At 44.7% G+C, this 23665-nt stretch overlaps 1 protein-coding gene across 3 annotated transcripts in view; it reads left to right on the top strand.

The window, feature by feature from the left end:
- Nucleotides 1-23665, top strand: part of RASGEF1B (RasGEF domain family member 1B) — a 143725-nt gene that overhangs the window by 62058 nt on the left and 58002 nt on the right. The window contains exon 1 of one of the 3 annotated variants that reach the window (XM_072037552.1): nt 18910-18932. The exons of 1 other annotated variant lie outside the window; for it this stretch is intronic. Coding sequence is in view for 1 of the 2 variants with exons in the window: in XM_021267702.4 (XP_021123377.3) it covers nt 20857-20910 (54 nt within the window). In the remaining variant the exon portion in view is untranslated. Of the gene's footprint in view, nt 1-18909; nt 18933-20752; nt 20911-23665 lie in introns of those variants that run through there. One more of the 3 variants, XM_021267702.4, reaches the window with a different exon arrangement.

The raw sequence follows: 23665 nt of genomic DNA, 5'->3' as shown, positions 1-23665 counted from the left end.
TCGGTACACACGATGTTTTGAGTCATAGGCTTAAGCTTGTTGGGTTCAAGTACGAATTACCAGGATGTTGGTATATGCCGTTACTGTAACCTGATGGGACTTGAGTCTTGCAAGAAGCAGGGGCAGAGGACATCATATCAGAACAGGAACAAGGAGGGATGGATAGATCTAGAACAACTGTAAAATGTGTTGGAATTGTTGGTAAGAAAAGTTTGTTTGGGATTTTTGGTAGGCAGAGTGAAAGTTACCCATTTGGGGATGGCATGCCTTCTGAGGTTCTCTAAAGATGCTGGCTGGACGTGTAGGCCTGAGTCAGCAAAAGTCAAGGTTCAGATTCCCCTAAAGCTTTTATTTTGTAGAATGCAGGTAAGGAATTTCATGGTTAGAATTTGTCTGTGGTTTGCAATAGCTCTTGTTGAAACATACAAAAACCTGTAGCTGTTCTCAGGTACCCTATGAATTTCATGGAGGAGAAGTCACAGCTTTGGAGTGTGTCAGAATCAGTTTCTGAAATGTCTTTTCACATTTTCTCTGTTGTTGTTGTTCAGAAGCATCCCATATCCCGGGCTCTTAATCCAAGCAACCTTATGACTTTACTATGCTTTCCTTTCTGTTTTAGTCTCAATCTACAGTGGCTATGAAGGAGTTGCCCCAAAATCTCATCTGTCCTTCTGCTGTTGCTCGCTTCTGCATTCTCAAGTCCTGAATAAACGATGCTAGCAATATCACAAAATACATGGTACACGCTGGAGTAACCATGCCTTACTACATGTGACTTAAGTTTATTGGGGGGTGGAGAAGAAGCACAATACATGCACTTAGTGACACATTCAGTATGACTGTCGCATTGCAGAATTGTGTTGTGGAATAAAAGCAAAATTGCAGGAGTGCCATCCGGCCACATGAATATACTTGGAGCTTATGGACGCTCTGTGCTCAGGTTTTCTCCACCTCCTCCAGTGATGTCCTTTAATTGGCTCACCAGAAAGTTTTCTGCTTGCTCTCCATTTTGTGAAACTGTTTCCTAATGTCTCCAACTTCTTAAAAACATGCTGTGGGATTGTGGGCAGGAATTCAAGAGGAAGGAATGAATGATGGAACCTCTGCTAAATTTTTATTTCCTTCAGTGAGTGCCAGCTTTAATCCCAAACTGCAGCCCTGCTTTCTTCCAGAGATGCACATGCTCTGGTTTTCTGCTAAATTTTGGAGCCCTCTGTACCTGATCAATCCTTTACACACTAGACTTGAATTTCTATGCTTCCCAAAAATCTGGGAATTGAATTCAGTTAAGCTTTATTTTAGGCTATTGTCTCCAAACAATGCCAAAGGTTTTCTTTACATTTGTTATCTTCTGAGAGATCACTCATCCTATCCATTTCCTTTGATCCAAACAGACTTTTTGGACAAATATCAAAACTTCAGATCAAGATGCAAGTTTCAAACTGTCCAAATCAGATGGCCTTTGACAGAGCATTGCATGTCGAGAATGTATTTTTGAAGCCAAACTCAACCATTGCAGTCTGTGCTGTGATAATTTTACCAGCTGAGAACCTTCTGCTGACCTGTGTTACTACTTTAAACTGCAGCTTCAAGTATGGAATTTAGGGGTGACATCTCTTCATTTGTGGATTTTTATCCTTTTTTCAGATATTATTCTTGTATCAAAATTTTGTATAATAAGAGATATTTATCCTCAGAATTTCACTTGGAACTGGTTTAGTTAAACCATGCTTACACAATCTACCGACATGTAGGTTATGATATAGGCCAAACTATGGAAATGCAAGAATTTATTTTGTAAGGTTAAGATGGCTTTAGCTAAACCAGTTAATCTCAGGCCCTTAATTTGTTTATTTTTGGTGTGCAGAACTTAATTTCATTGATCTCTTTTAAACTCTAACCACAACTTAAGTGGCATTGCGCTAGCAGCTTATGAATGTGACAAAGTTATTTATATTCCGTGTGAGATGGAATGCTATTTCTGTGTACAATAGCCATGGCAAGTACTAAAGGCATCCTTTCATTGGACATGAGAGTGAGTCTCATTTGAGTACAAGAGTTCCAGTGGACCGTGGATTTTTGTAACGTTTCACTTCAGAAAGCTGATGCAAAAGTTTCCCTGGGGACTGTACCACGTCCTCACCCCACCCTGATGACTTGGGCATGGCACAGTTCAGCGGGGCTCAGCTTCCTGGTAGGTCCAGGCAGGGGAGGGGGTTAGAGGCCAAATCCAGACCGACTTCCCCTGCCCTCCTTTTCCTTTGTTGTTTCTCTCTTGGCTTTATGGGCTAGACCGGTTCAGTGCTTAATCATTTGCTAACCCACCCTGGCGGTTAATTTATGTTGTAATTGATACGCTGGTGCTTCAATGAGAGAGTGGGAGGGATGGGTCATCTGGAAGGAGGCTTGCCCTCCCCTCTGTCACAGTTGGCTGCTGCTGGCGCTTTTCTCCCTGAGGTTCTTAAAATAAACTAAATGATAGTTCCCAGATTTTTTGGCTGTGTGGGACACATGTCACGGTGCTGTGCAGTCAGGGCTGAGTAGTGAAGGGTGGTGGTTAAATTGGTTAGAACCTCCCTCATAATAAGGTGAAAGGAGAGGGGAGTTGGTCTGTTTTCTCTAGCATGCTGCCTGCCTATGTTTTCCTGTTCACAGGGGCCCTCCGGAGAGAGGTCAAGTCCTCTCTGTGTCTGCAGTCAAAAAGAAGGATGGCTCTGAAGGAGATGAGTTTAACAACAGGATCTGAGGATGTTCCATCTCTGATGGGCCTGAGGTTGTAATCAGGGTGGGAGAGCATGCACGTTTTAAATGTCACAAGGGTGAAGCACGTTGATTATTGTCTGTAGGTGGCACATGATCTTTGCCTGATGATGTAGTATCTTTACTTACCTAAGAGCAGGAAATGTGTTACTTCTTAAACCTCCATTTTACAAATTGTTAAAAGACTTTTTTTGGTCATCCAAATTGAGTTACATAAATTGGAAATCCTCCCATTAACTACTGCGGATCTGTAACCTGCAGGTGAACTCTCATTTTGTTAGCTCAGGTCATAACTTGGATTTTTTTAGTACAGCTTTAGCATGGCAATTAAGCTACAGCATTCACAAGCACTCCTAAGGATCGGGATTGGATCCCTTCATTGGCTTGGGTATTTGTGAAAGCTGTTTCATAATGCTGTTACTTCTCTTGTCTTTATCGGTTTGCTCTCAGAGGTACAAAAAAGCTTAGAAAAAATGACATTACTAACATGTGTAACTTAATCCATGTACTTTATAGTCTGGAAAAAGCAGCAGCTGCACAGAACATACTAATCGTCACGAATCACATCCCGAAATCAAGGCATTGATCATAAAGCACTTTACTACAGTCTACAGTAGGTACTACACTAAATCTTTGATGACCCTCCATAGCAGTTCAGCTGGGACACATTGAGGTATTTATATTCCATGCAGGGAACAAGCCCCACAAGAGGTAACGTGAGCTCTAGGGGGATGAAACTGTAGTGGTTAACCCAGGCACAGAGACAAATACTGACCTTTGCTAGCTGAAAAACAGGTTTGACTTTCCTGATGATAGTCACCTTGAATAGATCACTTTCCTCTGAAAAGGTCACTTGTGACACAGCTCCGTTTTCTAACGGGATGAATGGTGTTTAAAATCAGGAAAAAAAAATAACCCTTACTTCTAGATCAGCCAGCATTAATATATCTAGTCTTGTACTTATGAAAAGCACTGCTGGCGTGAAAGAAAGAAAGTTCTTATGCTCATGAGTTTTCAAAAATAGTTTAACTTGGAGCTAAATACTGAAATCATCCCAGTCTTAAACTGAGCACAACAGAAGGTACTCAGCAGGTGTTATTATCTGGCCTTTACTGAACAGCAGGAGACAGGTCTGACTGACACAGGGTGGACTACGTTGTAAAGAGCTTCGTTCACCACTTCATGGGTTTGTAAAGCTCTCCTGTCGGTCACTCGTGACACTATTCATTCCTGTAAACAGTGGGTGTAGCGAAGCTGTGTAGGTGTTGAAAGATAATGATTCAGCAGTAGTGAAAAGGAACTTTGCTGCAGTCGCTGCCCCAGACAGGTATTGATTGATGCTTTCTTCATAATTAAAGAGTAAGCTTCCTTGTGCGTTGCGCGTTCAGTCGCTGCTCTGAGCCAGAGTTCATACGTGTGTGTCAGTTCAGATTCGGCAATAGGACTACAAAGCAGTGTGCTCATCGCTCCATGTATGCTCCTTTGCTCCAATACAATATAACACAGCTTCTTGGGACAGACGCTCACCGATGATGAGGACCTAACTTCCCGATTGTGTACTTTGCCTGAGGATTAGGCCTACTAAAAATGAATTTATAGTGAGATCTAATGGCTTTTGCTACTAAGACCCTTTAGATAAGGGTTTACAGACCGATCTGGTCAGCAGTCTCAGGAGTTCTTCTCTTACAGACTACAGTCAGCTAAACTGCTCTGGCATTAATCCCAGCACCCAGCAGTGTGATCCGAGACCTTTTCAAGAATGGTAGCTGCAATGCCAGAGTGATCTGGTGAGAGGAAAAATGTTCACAACTCATATATCTACATCTGCTTTTCAGTTTTCTTGTTAAATTCCCCATGCTAGCTAAAACCAGTGTCTGTAGTTCTTCTGTAGATGTTGACTTACAGGTTTGATCCTACAGTTATGGTACTAATTCCCTCCTTTGGGGGGAAAGAACATTGTCTAGTTAATGCAGATGAAGTTACCTCTTCCTAACAAATCTTCTCTGTAGGCATAAAATTGCAAGGCTTATATGCAGTATTGCTTCTGCTGCCTGTGGCTACTTTTCCTGGGGTTACACCCACACTCTGCAGTATTAGCTTTGGAAAGTCCAAAAAAGTTGCAGAAAACACTGCATCAATGTGAACTGTGTTAAGGGCTTATCTGTGGAAATAACAAGCTTTGATTGCAGGGATCTTCAGGTGATGAGAGTGAGTTTTACTAAGATGGTCTGGAAATGGTTATGGTTACTGACTCAGTCTTGTTGTTGACCTGACTCTGGTGCCACCGAGCTGTTCCCTTGGACTTGGGTCCCCTGGCCTGATAGCCCAGACTGGCACAGGCTGTCCTGCAGCTTGACAGGTGAGCAGGCAGGCATTTAGGAGTTGCTGTTCTCTGGCATTACTGTGCTGGCACATGATGAACACGTGCTGAGGTTGCCGTGGTGGTGGGGCTTAAGCTCAAATTAAAATGAAATTCCGGTCACGCAAACACAAGACAGTAGTAGAGCAGGGGACCAAAGGAAATTCAGCTTTTGCATGAGTAAAGCAGCTGAAGAGAGAAAAGAGAACCACGAGGAAAGGTTGTGGGATGAGATCTTTTATTAGACATCAAAGGATCCCCATGGGAACACAGCCTCTCGAAATGAATTCACAGAAGGTTGTGTTTACTGTTGAGGCAGTTGTTTTTTTTCTGTTACTGCATGGCAAGACAGCTTGTTGAAAGGGACAGTTGGTTTCTGCAAAGCCGTAGCTGAGAAGACTTTTCAGTTTCCATTTTTGCTTTGTATTCCCATCCTGATAGAAAAGACACCTAAGGTGTGGGTTTAGTTGCTAATTGTCCCTCAGACTTATGTGGGACCTAGGATCAGTCACTGAATGTGTCTGGTACTTGAGACATTAGTTCTCATCAAAGCTAAGGATGAAATAATGCTCTTTGTCTTGCCTTGTTAGGTTTCCTGTTAAATTTCATAGTGCACCTTAGCCCCCGAGAGTAAACCGTCTGTGTGTGCAAGTGTAGCAGGTCAATAACACATCGTTACCTTGAGCAGAATCAGATAATTAAAAAGCTTGCTCTCCAGCTCCCAGAATATCGGCCAGTTCTAGGATGCTTTTGAAGTGCTTTAGGCTGTCCTTTGCCTGTTGGGATTGGTTTGTTGGGCAGCGTACGTGACACAGGTGGGTATGGAGAGGAGACCGAGTGAGCGTATGTTAGCTACAGTGCAGGCAGACAGACAGTAAAAGGCAGTGCAGGAAAACAAAGCGCACGGCTGGGATACTGGCAGGTTTGGAGAGAACGGGCAGGAAGCTTCCAGGCATGCATGTTGCTGTTCATTTACCTGTGGTGTGTTGCCTGAGAAGACTCACACCAGTAATCACCTATGAGTGAAAGGCCCATTTGTGCCGAACTGGGAGACATGATAACAGTGGTGTCTTCAGAGTGAATTACTTCCAAAGATGAGCTTAACTGTGGTCTGTTGTTTTAACAGCCAGAACTGTTTTCTTGTGGAAATGGGGAAGTACAGGTTGGTTAGGAGGTGGAGCTCTGCAGATGCTGCATGGCTGCAATTGCTTGCTACGTTATACGGCATTACCAGAGGCCAAAGCTCCTCAAACCCCCTCTTCTATTATAAAATCAGCATCTGACGGTTCAGGAGAGGCCTTGACACCTGGGTTCAGCGCTGCTGGACAGGGAGCTTCTCAAGGTCCAAGAAGAGGCCTCTTCAGGCCCTGTTGTGTTGTCTCCAGGGGTGTTTCAAGTGATTCAAAATTGTTAGCGACAATTAAGGATTTCTGCTCTTTCTGTGTGAAGAATGAGAGAGATTTTTAGCTTTCTCTTTTGAATTGCACAGCGTACTTGGCAGGGCAGACTGGAGAAAGCAGTCAGGTGATGGCCCTGCCTGGAGAAATGAAAGCAGAACCGGGCGGCAATGCAAGGAGCATCTTAGGTCATTGCCCCAAAGCAGGAGTGCCCGCACCATGAAACAAGCTGAAAATAAAGTTCGTGCTTCACAATGATGAAAAACCTCAGTCTGGTTTAATCAGGAAAACAAAAGAGAAAGAGGAAGCTGAAGCTGTGACAGCAGGAGAAGGAAGTGGAGAGACCAAAGGGTTTTTTTTGTGTGTGTGTGTTGGAGTATAATGTGTACTTAACAGCTGCAGAACTCAGTAAGTTTCCTTAAGAAATGTTACTAGTGAGCTGGATGTGATTCACCTTTAAGTCCTAAATACTTTAAGTATACACCTAATACTTTAAGTCCTAAACGCTACTTATCACGGGGATATTAATTTCTTTTGAATTCTACTCTTGCAAGGGAGATTTTTCCACAAGGGCTACAGAAAACCAAAGGAAAAATTCATGAGCCACTCAATCCAGCACAAGAAAGCGTCAGGCAGCTATAAAATAACAAAAACCTACGTGGGGAGTTAAGAGCAGTGTACATTTAGGGAACTACTGTGCTCCTGAAAGAGTTTTGAACAAACCAGGGGAAAAAAAATGGCTTGGGTTAAGGGCGATGTTTTTAACAAGAGTACGGTGCTTTCTGCAGGAAGGTGCTGGGCTGAGCTTGTTGCATAGGAGTGTGGCTGGGGGGGAGAGGTCACACCAGGAGCTGTGTCCCTGCCCAGAGGAGGTGGTGGCTTCACGTGACTGTGGAAAGAATGGCATGCCTGTCAACAGCTGGGTGATTCAGTGCTGTGCTGCTCTCCATCTTGCTTTTCTTGCCTACATGTTTTTCCTCTTTGTTCCCTTGTCCTGGTCTGTGGACAGATTAACCCTCCCACAGAGGATGAGATGGGAGCACTTCTTCCTGGCCCATCGGCAAAAACACTGGCACAGGCAGTACGGGGAGTGCCTCTTGTCCCCACAGCCCCTTTTGCCTTTATTTCTCATCTCTCTTGTTCTGTGTGTTGCCCTGGGCATAAGGAGTGCCTTGCACAGGGCTCATTTCTTTGGGTCTGTTCCCCCATAGGAGACTTGACAGCAGCTCCCCACTGCCCCTGCCAGCTCCATGGTGGACTGTGTGTTTCCCTGACAGTCCTGGCAGGAGAGAAGGCCTGTAAATAAACTGTAAATAAATGCAAATAAACTGTAGAATTGGATCCAGGCTTAAACTAGCGCTGGTATTTTACACTTCACATATCTTGAAGAGTGGAAGATAAACAGCCTGACATTCAAGAGAGCTTTGCCTTTTAGATGTTTAGGTAATTCAGAGAAGTTGTGAGGCTGTCCCTCAAGAAGCTCTTGAAATGAGTGTAGGTCGTGAACCAACAATATAATCAGTTAAAGCTTTGAGCCCCTGAGTCAGCTGGTTTGTGCTTGATGCTGGTTCAGTGGTGATTTATGCGGCAGTATAACCATCGTGAGGGAAGGCAGCATCCCTGACCAGGGGACCTTCACAATTCACTGTAAGAAGCGAGTCTGAGGAGATGTAATGGTCTTGACCATAGTTCGGGGTCAGGAATTCCAACCCAGCTGAGCTTTTTTTGCTTAGTCATTGATTTTGTTCCTATTTTGCTCACCTCGAATGTCAGCAGGCAAGCAAGCTTAGCTCTGAAGGAAGATCCTCTTGACTCATGAATATTTCTCTGCTGCTGACTTCAAAGCCTAGCCTCAGTTGCTGCTCTGACCGGCCCAGTTATACTCTTAACCATATAAAAACACATTCTGCTTTTGGCAAGCATGTCTTCTTCCTCTGAGAGAACTTCATATTCCTTAAACCATCCTGCACAAAGCATTTTATTAGCCGCCATAGCCTATGGACTTCACTTGCTTGTTCGGAAAAAAACACCTCAAAATAATGAGCACACACGAACATCTCTCATGTGAGTGCTGTGAACACCAGGCAGCAGCATAATAACAGCACCAGGTGAGACCAAAGCTGTGCACATCCTGTCATGTATTTTCCAACAGTGGCCTGTAGCAATGCTTGTGGCAAATAGTGAGAAGCAGGGCAATGACAGTGATGCATTTGGCCCGATGCTCCCTTGCTGTACTCAAGGACTGCATCAAACAGTTTGTGTGTAGGAGGAAGTGATGAATTGCTTTGAGTTTTTTAATGAATGCCTGCTATGAGAGAAACTAGCTAAGGCTGGGGGTGTGTGAAATCAGCTCGAGCAAGTTACCCTCGCTTGTAATGTCTGGGCTTCTTTTATCTCGGAATGGGTCACGTTTTGTTGCGCTGAGGTTTAAGAGCATTCCTTGGAGCACTGAAGGCAGCCTCTCCCAAGGCTGCTTCATGCAGTGGGGTCACTCACCTTAGATATTAGCAGCCACCCGCTCCGTCCAGGCCTGCGTGTGCTGCCTGCCCCGCATTCCTGCCCTCCAGATTCTCCAGGGTTTCCTTTGAAGATCTCCTGTGTGCTTACCTGCCTTTAGATGCCCTTTGCTTTAAGCGCTGTGTTTATTCTGCAAGATAAACATCCCATTGCTAACTGTACTTTCAGCACGGTGCGTTTAGTTTCTGCAGACAAGGCTCTCTAAGGGTCTTCTGCCCTCTAATCTGACGGGACAATTACTGCATTCAGCAGGAGTCTGACTGTAATTTTAAAATGTTATTATTCCCACCTGAAAAACACAGTTGGAAATGTAGCCTGGGTGCAAGTAGACATAGATCTGAAGTTAGCGTTTGGTCATCTGCCTTGTAGTGCACTTCATGGTACTGTGTTTCAGACCGTTTTTCAAGGAATGTAGCATGGAAATAGTTCTGTCAGTCAAGGAACATAGTGCGTATGATTTTCAACTAAAAATGTAGTTAAAACAATTAAACCTGAGTGCTAAAAGTCGGAGTCCGATGGCAAAAAAAGGATTCTGTTTGCAGTGAACCAAAGTTGGTATGGCTTTCCAGATTGTCTACTGAGAACAAACTCTGCTCAACAGATGGAGGGGGAGAAAAGGGAGAACGTTTTTAGCTACATGCCTGTTTAACACGTTTAAATCAGAAACAATTAGATTCATGATAGTGCTTTATGATTTTTAATCTGTACCAGAGTGGTTTTGTGGCATCTTTGCAGAAGTCATACGTATTTTCTTTAGATTTCTGATGGGATGGTGAGGTTATTCCAGTCCTTCTATGCTGTCATAATGAGTACCTTTTAGTTTCTTGTCTTTTGTGGACTATTGGCAGGATTTTTCTGTCTGTTAGTTACAGGATTTTTTTCTTGTTGCAACTTGCTAGAATGCCTGGAAAGCTTTGGGCAAAAGATGAAGGTTTTCCTATTTTAAAGAACAGCTTTGAATTATGTGTTTGCCTGCTCAGTGTGACTCTCATATGCTTGTTAACCAGCTGATAGAGGAAATAATATTTTTCCTGAACGTAAGCAGCTTGCAACAAATAAATAAACAGTCTTAGATGGGTGCTTTATTTAATTGCAATTTACTCAAGGACTTGAAGCAATTTAAAACAAACATGCTGCAATGCATCATCCTATAAAAAGACACTTGTTTAATGACAGTCACAGAAAGAGTTTGTCTTTCTCCCAAACCCATGTCCATATTCGCCCTAGCTGCAAGGAACAGGACTGTGGAGATGTACCCAAGCCTCTGAAGAAAATAAGTATATGATATAATTGACAATCTTCTGTTTCTTTGGTGATTGGATGGACAAAGAAACCTTTTTATCTTTCAAGGTGAATTAGACAGTTTTACAGGTTTATTTTTAGGAACTCTAATCTTGCTGATAGCTATAGACTAGCTTGTATCTACTGTTTAGATCCTAAGCTGCATGCTTTGCTGGGCCTGCCAGTAGATTAATTAATTTGCTGGATCAGAGCTCAAAGGGACAAATTTCCACACCATTAAAAAACCCAGAACAGGCAGTAATACTTCCAACTCCATTTGAACAAAACCAACCCAATGATGATGTCCATTTTGTCTTGATTTTCAGAGTTATAACCCTAAAACACTACTTGCTCTTATGATCAACTCTAAAGCACTCCAAAATGGTTGGGAACTTGCCCGGCTGGAGGCAGCCCCGCTGGCGCACACTGACTGTTGTGGCTCTGCAGCCTGCTATGCCCTCACATCTGGGGGATGCGTATCACTGCAGAGAGAGCTTTAGGAAAGGGGCTCTCAGCCCGCAGCTGACCCACAAGGACAACCCATCTGTTACAAGGGCTGGGCTTTTTAAGCTGTCGTGATTATTCCCTCTGAGTACATGTTCTGGTAAAGGATTTAAAATTGGGTCTGAAAATCCTAAAATCCTTGGAGAAGCTGAGATGAAAACCAGCTTACGCTTTCTGTGCATCCCTCCCAAGGCTTGTTTCTGCTGTTCCTCCAGATGTGTTGGCCTTCGCAATCAAAATGTAAAGAACTCTTTGCTGTGCATGGTTGGGGTTTTCTTTACATTTCTGCTAAGTTACTGAAAACAAAAGAACTGTGCATTTGTCTTCTGCAGGGGGCAATATTTGTTGCAGCAGCAGGAATTGTTGCTTACAGTGCACATCATAAAGGCCGGAGTTCATGAGCACTTCAGCACTGCTGTTGGAGAGCCTGGCTCTTGCTTTTTAACTTGCTGACGTGAGCTTTTGACCACAGCACGAGGTAGGATGCTGTAAGAGTGAACACACAGGTGTGTGTGCATGTGTCCATGCAAGGGAGGAATCTCAGGCCCCCCTCCAGCCAGGGCTGTCGACGCTTCACATGTGTAATAGCAGAGCTGCCTTGGCATAGTTTCTGTGCAGTGAGTGCCTGCACTTTGCAGTGCTTAAATGGAGCAGTGTTGAAAAACAGATCATCTGGAGCTGATGTGTATGTACATCATAAGCTGTGCCCTTGCAAGGGCACAAAATGTGCTGGCAGTCTCTTCTGCAAGAAAATAATTTTCTCCATCTGTGGTTCTGTTTACAGGAGGATTCTAAATATATCTCTCATGTCCTCATGGTGGTGAAGAATAAGCCTATTCCTGCTGTGTTATAAGCTTAGAAGTCAATGGACTCTTGAATCTTGTTTTTCTTTTCTTACACTGGGCGCAGTGATACTGCCTGAATGGTTTACTAATGAGATTCATGCTACCAGTGAAGGCACATGAGCTGTTACAGATGAAATGTTCCCTGCCGTAGTTGTCCCCTTCTGTTGTAGTACATACTTCTGGCTGCTGGGAGGGAATGTGGGACATGAATGTTATGAAGCAGATTTATCCTGAAACCGTTGGCTGTTCTCTGGCGTGGGTTCAGCAGCATTACAAGAATAGGGCTCTGCAAGAAATCATTTGATGTTTTTCTCTTCCTGTTAGATGTCATTTAAACTTTTTTTTTCCTTTTTAAAATAAGTAGGGACAATAAAGGAATTCCTTAAGGAATTAGCTTCTCAAATATGTCTTGGTGGAACTGAACTAGAGACTCCCTTTTTCCTCCCCTTTCTTGATCAAATTGCATGAACTTCTCAAAGCAGTTTCCAGGATTTGAGTGAGTGAGCAATTACGCTTGATTGTTATGCTGGGGTTACTTGGCAGGAAATCACACTTACTACTCTTACCTATATTATGTGGCTACAGTGGAGCAATCCGTACCTTAGCGTCTAGACTGCCCGTGTGTTTGGAGAAGAGGCGCTTTAAGGTGCGATCTGTCTGATCTATTTTAAAGTCGGCCTTCAAAGAAAGTGAGTCACACCTGAGAAGTGCATGTCTCTCTCCTTGGTCTGCCAGGGGGACTCTCAAAGATCAACTCAAATCGTTTATCTGTCTTTAGGTGAGGGGAATCCTATTTTTTTTCCCCACTAGCAAGACACAGACTAAAGAAACCATGCTTCTGCCTCTTAGATTGAGTTTTTGCCTGATTTCAGAAGCTCTCTGTTCTTGAGTTTTAATTCTGTTTTGAAACCCTGGCTTATGGGGGATGTTGCTCAGCAAGAGCAAAGAAAGAATGGGAGTCATTAAGGAAGTATTTAAGTCCTCTGCTTCATTTTTGGCTCAGCCCTCCAAGATAACAGCTGGTTTTGACAGCTACAAAGTTGACAATGGAAGTTCAGATTAAACATGAATTTCTGAGCAGAGTCTTTCTTTTAACTTTTAAAAGCCCAGTCTGTGTTCTTGGCACTTAAGTTTGGTTAAAATTGACAAACAAAGCATACAATTTGGGAAACTTCTTTTCTTCTAGGAAAACCGAGTTGCTAAAGACTGTGTAGGATAAATGCTATGTCGAATGCATTATGCTCGGATGGAAAATGACTCCCTTGCTTTGCTTTCAACATGGCATTTCTGGGCCAAATAAATGTAAGCTGAAGCTGTGGCTCTTCTCTTGAGACTAGAGACAACTGTGTGACAGAAATGAACATGGGCTGTGTTTGGGTCAGTTCAAAAGGAACTGCAGTCTCATAGAGGTGGTGCTGGCAATTAGTTTTTCAAAGCGCACTGATTCACAGACCTGATTCTCTTCTTCCTTTGGCTAGGGTGGTTAGTTTTCTCTAGGCAAAGTGTGTCTGTCTGTACAGTGTTTCACAGCTGCCTCGCTCAGGTATCAGCAGCTACACAGGGGCCAAGGTGGGAGCAACAAGGTTTTGAAGGTACACAACTTCAGAACTGCACATTCAGGACACCTTCAGAAAGGGTAAACCTGGAACAAAATGGCCAACATACTTTAGGTGTCCTGCTCTTCTCACTGTCGGAGGTTTTGAGTGTGTTCACCTTGAGCCATCACAACGAGAGGGCTAGGTTTACAGAGGTTAGCATGCAGTGCGCTCTGGCCACCTTTTGGAAGATACCATACAGTAACTCTGAAAAGCTAAAGAGCCCGAGAATATTAGCCACTTCTGAAAATTGTCACTTGGGATCCTGTAAATGGGCAGGACAGATGGAGTTCCATACTCCGGGTCCCTTTAATGAAACCAGCTCATTCTGAGTAGAAAAGGCAGTGTAGGAGGAATATGGCATGTGGTAGTGGCATTTGAGAAGCTGTTTTGTACTTTCAGATGAAAATCATCGTCACGTTCTGTCACTTACCTCTTATGTCATTTGGAAGGGAAGGACAAAGGTCTTAGTACAACAAGACTGTTTTAAACCTTAGGAAATCCACTATGTAGCTAGCAGATAATTCAAAGGTTAGGGTGGTGAAAGAGCATGCCAGGAGAAGAAAAACACTGGCTTCTGACTGGAGGAAAAGGAGTAAGGTGGATCTGGAAATTCTTTGCTGAGAGAGGGAGAAAAGCATGCTGCTGGTATTGCAGCAGATGTTTTGGACTTAAATTTATGTTAGTAGGTAACAGATCAGAGAAGGAGACCCAGCTGAAAAAGCAGCAGCAACTTGGGTGGAATTGTACGAAATGAGCTTTCAGGAGAGGATGTTGTAGAGAAGCCTTGCAAAGGAAGATTCTGTGATAAATAATGATATGGACTCCTAGCAGAGGAGGCGGATGCCGTTTGCTTTGTTTGCCTGCAAGAGAGTCAAAGAATATAGTTGTGCGATTGTGTGTGTGCTCTTATGCTGCATGACACTGCATTGTCACGTTGAACAGACACATAGGATTTTGCAGGAATTTTGGACGAAGACAATTTTTTCAATTGCAGAGCAAATGTTCCAGGCATTCTAAAAAATGCAGCTGAATGGATGTGTATTTGGTTTTCAAATGCTGGGTGTGTTTTTTTTTTTTTTTTTATGTCCTTTCTTCACATTGAAATAGGTGAACTGCTGTATAGCTGGTTTTCACTTAACCTTGTGCTTAGAAAGGGACGGATGTGGTCATTTGTTACTATTTACTTACATATTACTGCATTGTACTGAATGTTTTGAACCAAAATATAATTAAATCTGCAGAAGGTGCTGAGCTAGCTGTTGTGGGATAGCCAGAAGCAATTTATGTCCTTGCTGATTTTTCTTTTAGGTTTTGAATAGTAGCAACTTGATTCTTTTTTACAGCGTTATGTAAACTGAGTATGTCACTTTGCCTGTTGTACTTTCTGCCTGTGGTGCAACTTATTTATAGGATAATTCGTAAGCCTATTTATCCAAGCACTGCCTAGTCCTTGCACCAGTTCTGCAGAGGAGTGAAGATGTCACTGGTCCGGATCACCATGCCTGGGATACGGTGAATATTCCTATCTTGCCAGTTTTTGGTCTGGACTCCAAGATGCATATCCGCCATCTGTTGTGGTTTCCCAGATATATCATGTTGCAGAGGTAAACATGAGTTGCCCATCTTCTGATACTTGTACACCATGCTGTCAAAGTGTACCTGTTGGTTTTAATAGGTCCATTTATGCAAGCACAGGAGAATAACTTGTTAGCAGAAAATAAAGTTTGTTGTATGTCAGAGCATGAACACAGAGACCATTTCTGTGTAAACTTACAGAACCAAAGTTCCCATGGTTGATGCAGGTTTGTGTTTTTTTTTCTTTCTTTTTTTTTTTTTTTCTTTCTTTCTTCTATCTACGTAAAGTTCTGGGCATGGATGGCTTTTCCAGCTTTATCTAAATGGAAGTAGTGGAAGGGTCCAGAAGTGACTCTTTGTGTCCTGAACTTCTGGATTCCTAGATAGTTATCTAGTATTTCTAGGTAGTTATCTAGAAACTAAATAGCTTTTACACCTCTGCCCCAAAAGCATAGGTGTCCTGCATCCTTCTTGCCTGCCGCTGAGCTGTTTCATGGCCCTACCATCCAGACAGCTGTCAGAAACTTTCCGAATGTGTTTTAGGAGTATTTCAAATCAGCCCTAGCAGTTTAAAGTAGTGGAGTCAAAATGAAAGTGTAAGGGGCCCACACGTGTTTAAACTACATATATTTATGAAAGGTGAGACTACTGTGCAAGCAGTGTTGATCATAAAATTAGTGATCAAACTTTTTTTTGGTCAGCTTCTTTTCCCTGGGGCTGAAACATCCTCACATCCTCTCAGCACCGAAGAGCAAGATGGGGCTCAGAAGGAGCACTGACTTGTGTGCTTGCTTTCAAGATGCACAAGAAATAGTCTCACCTACTCTTTCCATGGGGTGTGCTGTTCTTTCCAGAGAGCTAATTGTAAAGCAGAGTGCATACACTGCACATGGTTGTGCAGTGAATCCAGACTGAAAAGCTGTCCTCCTGTGTCAGGCTTTTCTTTTTCTTTCCCTTTGTCTGCAGTGTCTCAGCATAGCCCGTCAACTCTTGCCTCCTTCAGCAAGCAGTGAGGACTTGTGGGTGGCTGGGGCTGTGTCAGTATCTGCTGCCCACAGATGAATGCTACAAAATAAGGGTATTTAGTACAAAGAGTCCATTTCAGAACCTGCCTGCTTGTCAGGGGCTGTTCAGGGTGGTTTGTTTTTCATTAGCAAGAAAATTACAACTCTGCTTCTACATTAAATGATTAATGCTTCTGATTGCTCTGATTTGAGACAAGTGAACTTGTATTACTCATACAGTCCTGGTGATGTGTCTTGGCCTCTTTGTGTTCTCACCTATTAGCTGATAATAGGAAAGATAATTAAGGTAGATAAGTGCGTGACTGAGGATTTTACTTGGAAGAAAGCCATTTTGCACAAAGGGCCAGCCGTACCCGATAGCCTCCAGCTGCCTGGTGTGCAGGGGCTGCTCCCATTGCTCTGCAATGGGATCAGGAGTGTTGGCTGCCCCTACAGACGAGTCCCCAGAGAAGAGGAACTGAAGGCTCCAGCAGTTTGGGCTTTCTCTTTTGACATGGGCAGGTTTGGAGGAAGCAGAGGTGAGACTCTGCTTTCTAAACACGCCGCAAACACTGCCAGCTCATCCTCCTGTGACTACATCAGAAGGAACTCCAGTGCAGTCAGCGGGCCTAGTGAAACTGGTGGGAGAAAGAGGAAGGAGAGCTGCTCAATGCCAAGCCTTTGCATGGCTTTGGAGAAATCCACATCGTAGCTGTCTCTGAAAACCCAGACCTGGCTTTTCATCCTTTATGAAGGTGAGCCTTCCTCCTAGACCGTGGAAGCTGATGTGGTCCCTAGTGTGCCCAGAGCCTGCACCACCCGTTGCAGCAGGAAGGCTATGGCCCACCTCCACAAGCTGTTTGCAGACCAACCGCAGCGCTGCCACCAGGTGTGGCAGCCCTTGCTGGCAGCTGTGCTGGCACTGTGCCCGCATGTGCTGTTGGCACACTCGTAGTTAAATGTTCCTGTATTCTGGACGGGGTAGTTAGCACACACCACATGTTTAGCTCAGAGAAACCATGAACATACTTGCAATGTGTTGTGTTTTGCGAGATGGTGCCTTACAATTACTTTAGGTTGAAAAAAAACTATTTACTGGCAGTTGTTACTTCTTTTGGATGAAGCTAAAGAAGCTTTTTTGGGAACATTTCATTCTACTGAATGGGTTCTGCACTCTCTACACAATGCTGTTTTATTGTATAAAGGGGCAAACTGACCGAAAACCAGTGTGTGTATTCAGTGTAGCTCTCCGCTGTTTTAACTTGGTGAATTGCATCTATTTACATAACAGATGATTTTGGCCCAGCTTGTGTAGCAGCTTCACATGCTTCTCGTGAACAAAATGAAGCAAGCTGTAAACAGCCGACCCGGTGAAGTGCCTGTATAAGCCTGTTGAATAACGCAACGTGACGGTGCAGTGGGATCCATGCTTCAGTCAATAAGAGCTGCAAGCTTTGCTTTCCCTCCTCATTCTCTCTCCCTGGTTGTTGGCAGAAAAGCCTTCTCACCCTGACGATAAAGAAAGCTCTTGAAATGTTATTTGAAAAAGGTACCAGATAAAATGGGCGGCATGTACTGGGCAAAGACAACCAGGCATGTGACTGGTAATCACACTGGGATACAAGAGAAAGGTGTTTAACAGCAGCTGCTTCCTCTCCTTCACAACCTCAGTTGAATTCCCTTCCTAACAGGAGCGTGCATCCTGTCGGAAAGAGATGGCTGGAAAAGATTTTGGTCATCTGTATTTCAAGAAAATAAATGGCCAAGCTGAAATCCCATTTTTCCTGGGGCGGGGGCTGGGGAGTTGGTAACGGTGAGCTGATGTAATGCCAGTTCTAGAGGCCATGGTCCTGTTCACCACACGCAGGCTGTGCTGGGCTGCAAGGTGAGGTGACAGCTGCAGAGCAGAGGAGGAGGCAATTGGGAAGATGCTGCAACAGCATCTTGTGCTCAGGCAGAGCGAGTGGGAGTCCGGCTTCTGTTCTATTGGGGGGGTATAACAGAAGGGAGAACATTCATTCTCCATCCTATGGGGTCATTTCTATAGCCTGTGACACGTTATCCAAAGATAAAATGCTTGTTAACCCAGCTAGCTGTTCCCATCAGATAGAACTGAGCAATCAATGTGTTAATGCCCCTCAGCAGACAAACAGCCATCTTTCTAGCCAGCAGGATGTCTGCTTGTGAAGCTGTAAGCAGGTTCACTTTCCCCCTAACTTCTCTGGGCTTTTATTTTAATATTTTTTTCTGATTTCCCTTTTTCTGCTGCTATTCCTTTAGCATCTTGAGAATGGCTTTAGTAACAGAGATAGGAATGTCTTCAATTGGTATTTAGGTTTATTCTCTTAAAATTTGAGTTAAAAAAAAAAATGTGGTTTCATTGGTTGTGTGCTATCAGGCTGTACTGATTTTACATCAGAGCATACCCCAAGGATCTTTCTAGGCTGTGGACAGCTTTTGTAGAGGTGATGGTTTTATGGGGAGGTTGTGCTGTCTGGGTGTGGGAAGAGAACGACTTAGGACTTTGAAGCGAATCCTCACTCAAGCTTCAGGCCCACCATCGAAATGCCATGCTGTGGTTCAGCTCTAGTTCTTCAACCAAAAAGTCCGGCTGAAATATTTTCCCTGTAGAGATCAGTAACACGATTCTCATTGACAGCAGCAGGGCTGCTTTCACCTTACTTTAACAACAACCTAAAAAATTGTGGAGAGTAGAAGGCAACTTATTCCCTGCTGTGCAGTGTAACTGTCTGTACCCCCCTACCCATGGTAGGAGTGGATTGCTTGCCACGAAAGCATGTTGCTGGGAGGCAAGTTACTCAGCCTGATGGCTCTGCAGCCTGAAAATGGAATGAGCTCTGTGTTTCTCTAAGTGGAGTTAGTGTTAAGGGGCTTGCACGATAACAGATTTGTCACAGCTTATTGTGAGAGAAGGACGAGGAAAAAGAGGGCACCGTTTATGGAATACAAATTGGAAGCTTGAGCTGCACATGACATGGATGCTGAATGGTGGTTGTAAAGAGGAGTCTAAATGGAAATGAACAAGGAAGATGGATTTCTTTCAGTTTGACAGGCTGCATTTTATCCATCAGGTCTGTAATGATGCTGTTGCTCTTACATGTAGGAAAGCTGACCTGAAAAGGCAGGGACACGTAGCAACCTGCTCTCTACAGGCTAGACGTTTTCAAAAAGCAAGAGGTACTTGAGCTGCTGACTCCTTGCAAATGTGTGGTGTTGTTTTGTGTGTGTGTTTTTGTTTTGTTTTTTAAATCAAGCAAGCAAAGAGATGGCTACAAAGCATTATTCACAATAGAATAGCTTATGAGAAGTTAACTGTGGCAGAAAATGAATGCAACTGGCTAGCTTGTATGTGACTATCAGAGAAAATAACACAGCTTTTGATTTGAAGAGCATGAGAGATCAGTCTTTGTGAGTATTTAATAGCATGGATGCTTCTGAAAGGAGGTGGCTGTAATCCCTCTGTAATGTGGGAGGGCATTCTCATTGGATAATGGTAACATGGACAGTGGTTGCTGTACTTGCCCATGGCAGCAGGGTTGGGATTAGATGATCTTTAAGGTCCTTTCCAACCCAAACCATTCTAGGATTCACTCCTACCTACCTGAGCGAGGAGGACACTGTACTGCTGCTGTAGCAGGAGAAGCAGCACTGGGAATTGCTCCCTGCTGTGGATGCTCACCACAGGACCAAGCAGGGGGGAGGGAAGCAGCTCTTCTGTCTCTGCTGCTTGGCCTGGAACAGCCCGACCCCAAGAGATGGATGGAGTGAATATCCCCGCAGCATCAAAGCTTCCATGGTGTTTGACCTCAAGTGTCAAGTGTAACGCAAAAGAAATGTGACTGGGGGGACCCAGGAGCAATAGCCAGCTGTCACTGAGGGGAATCTGCGGGCAGGCTGGAGAGCTGCAGCCTGGAAGATCTGAGCTGAAGGGGGCTGTGGGAGGTTCTCCCAGGCTAGAAGCAAAGCTGTGAGCTTTGAGCAAGCGTGCTTGCGGAAAGGAAGGTGGTCAGATGGAAACTCATGTGAGCCTCATGTGAGTGCTGGGATGAACTGGTGAAGGGAAAGGCCATTCAGCAGGGGAAAAAGAGGGAGCTACTGAGGGCTATTTCTCACTTTTCTCCGTTATAAAGACTTGGAGAGGGGGCTGTTGTGCACAATTTTGATGTGGGAACGCTGGTTCTGGGGGTCTGCACTGTGGCAAGCACTTTCCAGGGACAGAGGAGAAAATGGTTTGTTTCCCACAATTTTCGATAGACAACGTGAGATAAAGGATGGGAAAATTGCCTATTCCTATTTTGTTGATCAGAAGCTATGCTAGTGGGACTAAATTTGCTGAGAACTGACTGCAGGTTCTCTGCTTTTCCACATGATTTGGAGAATGCAGCACTGTCCTCCTCCTTGGGATCCTACTGTATCCAGCAGAGGCCAAATAAAAATAGGCTGAAATATCTGAAGCTCCTTCAGAGAAGTCTTCTCAATTTACCCCACTAGCAGCAAGCTCTGTTGCTATGTGAGGGGACACCATGTGAGATTAGCTGCCTCAAAAAAAACCTGTACATTTGTACTAAGTTTGCCTGATGCTTCTCAAATGGGACTGCTAGCGTTATTTCAGTTTGTGCATGTTTTGCACGTACATAGATCCCATTTGACTCTGGTTCTGACGAGCTTGTCTTAAATTGAACACAAATGCTCGCACATTCTCTCAACGCAAAGCATATCCCCAACAATGCTGCTTGTCTTAATGGTATTTTCTATATGACGTGGGTGGCACCCAGCAGAAATGGAGCTGCTTGAGCAATGCACACATGAGGTCCCAAGCAGCTGCCTGTAAGATGCCATTTGTCAGTCGCCTTGAAAGAGCAGAAGCATCAGGAGTCCCTATAGATGGGATTTTTTAGCCATTACTTCGAGGAGCTGGCACGGCTGGCAGATCTTGCACTCTGCCAGGTCCAGTGGTAGCTGGCAAAGTGCCCCCAGCACTACTGGTGGTTGATAATGAGCAACCCCTGTCCTTCGGAGCGCTGGCAGATGACAAAAAACACCTGTAAGGTAGGAACAAAACAAGTAAGATTAAGTTTGGGGGGTTTTGTTTCATCTGGGGGGTACACAGCTGCTCAGGTGATTAAGCTATGCTGCCTTTCTGTCATGGAGCACGATTACACAAAACAGTCTCAGAAAAGAAGTGGAGCTCTTGAGTTGCTGTGATTGAAAGTCCTCTGGCACAAGGCTGCAATGTGCAGCATGTCCATCGGGGCAGAAGGAAGTTTCTGGGGTTTTCCTTCTTTTTCTATTTTTAGCCTTTCTGGAGACAGGATACTACTCTCATTTCCTCCGTGGAAATCCCCCTCCCATAATTTTTACAGCTTCTTTCTGTGGCTTGAAGGGAATTTCCAAAGAACCTAGTATAGCTTCTGTTGAAGTCAGTGGCAAAGCTGCGGCCTGCACAGTGAGCAGAGACGTGTTCAGACAGCCTCTAGCTTTCAAATTCCCATTAGAAAATACCGTTTTCTAAATCACTTCCTTAGTGTTATGAAATGACATATTTGTTGTGCACAGTGGGATCTAAGCACTGCAGTGGATCTGCTGGCAAACAGGAGGGTGCTCTGTAGCTGTGGCCTCCCAAAAACTGCGTGAGGGATTCTCATGGGTACCGATGCCTCTGGCAACGAACAACAAGTGCCAGCCCTGCAGCCTCCAAGATCCACTCGGAGAAGTCAGCAGGAGGGGAATGGTTTAGCCCTTTGTAGCCACACAGCTGTTAGAGTGCTTTTATTGTCCTGGCTAGGAGCTCTTTGGTGAGGAGAGCTGATTTAGAGTAAACAAACAGCAAACTGACCGGGAATAAAGCTCTGGAGAACTGAGCTTCCTGAATTCTCTGCTAGTTCAGAAGTGATGGTATGTAATGACACGGGGAGCTGGAAGTCTCCGGAGTGTTTTAAAAATTATTAAATGTCAGGATGGGATGGGTTTTTAAATCCTCAGCCTTTGGTAGCACTGTTTAAATTGACTTTTAGCACATGTCATTCTGGCTGAAAGGCCTCTTTAATTTTTGACTTGGAGATATGATGTGCAATGGATCTATGAATAATTCCCGAAAGCATAAAAGGAGAAGGGGTCTTTTTCACAAACTGTAATACCCTCGGTGACTGCTGGGTGATAGCGAGCTGCTCTGAAGCTGGAAGCACTGGCATAGCTGGTGCGGGGTTGGTGTTTTTCCCCCGCTATCAGACTGTTCCAGCCTCTTGTCAGTAAACTTCAGCGCACTGCCTGTATCAGCTGGTTTTATTATTAGCCAGGGGTTACTGCTGGGCACTGGGTACTTGCGGAGCCAAGGAAATTAACTGCAGAAGGAGACCTTGGGCAGAACTTGTAATGGAAACCCCTGAAATGGGTGTGTGTTTTCATTCAGCCCTGTTTTAACAGGATTTCAGAGGGCACTGCACCCAGGAGGCGATGAGGTTTTGGGTGCCGCTTTCTTCTGCTGTGTAAAGAGGTCCCAGGGACCCTCTGGGTCTCGGCCTGGATCTGCATAGGAACTTGTGGGCATCCCAAGGCTGCTTGGCATCTGGTTTTTAAGGCAATCTGTGCTATAGATAGTGGCATCACATGATTTTGGGGAAACATTTGAAATACTGCAAGCAGGCAGCAACAGTCCAGCTTGAACTGGAATCGCAGCCAAGGAGTTGTTCAGCTCCAGAGGCCCTGTCTGTACAGCAGACTGCATACTGTCAAAACTCCTTTGGACTTCAGGATTTAACCATGTCCTGAAGGCTGTGTCACTTGTGTGGTGGTTTTACTTGGGTGGGCGACTGAGCTCCACCACAACCTCTCTCTCATTCTCCCTCCTCAAAGAGGAACGGGGAGAAAATATGATGCAAAGGGCTCAAGGGTTGAGATAAGGACGAGGAGATCACACAGTAATTATTGTGACAGGCAAAACAGACTCAGCATAGGGAGACAGTAAGATTTATTGCTTATTACTGACAAGCTAGAGAAGTGAGAAACAAAGGAAAGAAACCAAAAGCACCTTTCCCCCCCCATCCACCCTTTTCCACCTCCTCCCCCTGAGTGGCGTGGGGGAATAGGGGTTATGGTCCGTCTATAGTGCTTCTTCTCCACTGCTCCTTCTCGGTCACTCTCGTCCCCTGTGCCGTGGGGTCCCTCCCACAGGATGCAGTCCTTGCCGAACTGCCCACAGGCACAGCTGCTCTTCAAGAACTGCTCCAGATACGGGTCTGTACCATGGGATCCATCCCTCAAGAGCAAACTGCTCCAACCTGGGTCCCCCATGGGCAGCAGCTCCTGCTAGGCCCCCTGCTCCACCGTGGTCTCCTCCACGGGCTGCAGCGTGGAACCCTGCTCCACCGTGGTACTCCATGGGCTGCAGGGGGACATCCTGCTTCACCATGGTCCTTACCACAGGCCGCAGGGAACATCTGCTCCGGCGCCTGGAGCACCTCTCCCCCTCCTTCTTCACTGGCCTTGGCACCTGCAAGGCTGTTCCTCACTCCTTTCACTCTCCCAGATGCTGTGTGGAAGCATTACTTTTTCCCTGTCTTAAATCTGCTCTCTCAGAGGCGCAAACAACATCGCTTATTGGCTTGGCTCTGGTCAGCAGTGGGGCCCTTACCTAACATGGGGCAGTTTCTCACAGAAGTCACTCGTATAGCCCCCAGCTACCAAAACCTTGCCACGTAAGCCCACTACAACTTGCCAGAGTTTTCTCCTGCTTTTTACTGGCCTCTGAGGAAGCTTTTCACTTCAGCCCATCTCCAGCAATACCGACTGCCCAGCAGGGCTGTGT

Source organism: Anas platyrhynchos, chromosome 4, assembly GCF_047663525.1.
Source record: "Anas platyrhynchos isolate ZD024472 breed Pekin duck chromosome 4, IASCAAS_PekinDuck_T2T, whole genome shotgun sequence".
Taxonomy (NCBI): domain Eukaryota; kingdom Metazoa; phylum Chordata; class Aves; order Anseriformes; family Anatidae; genus Anas; species Anas platyrhynchos.
This window is presented reverse-complemented; position numbering and strand designations above follow the sequence as displayed.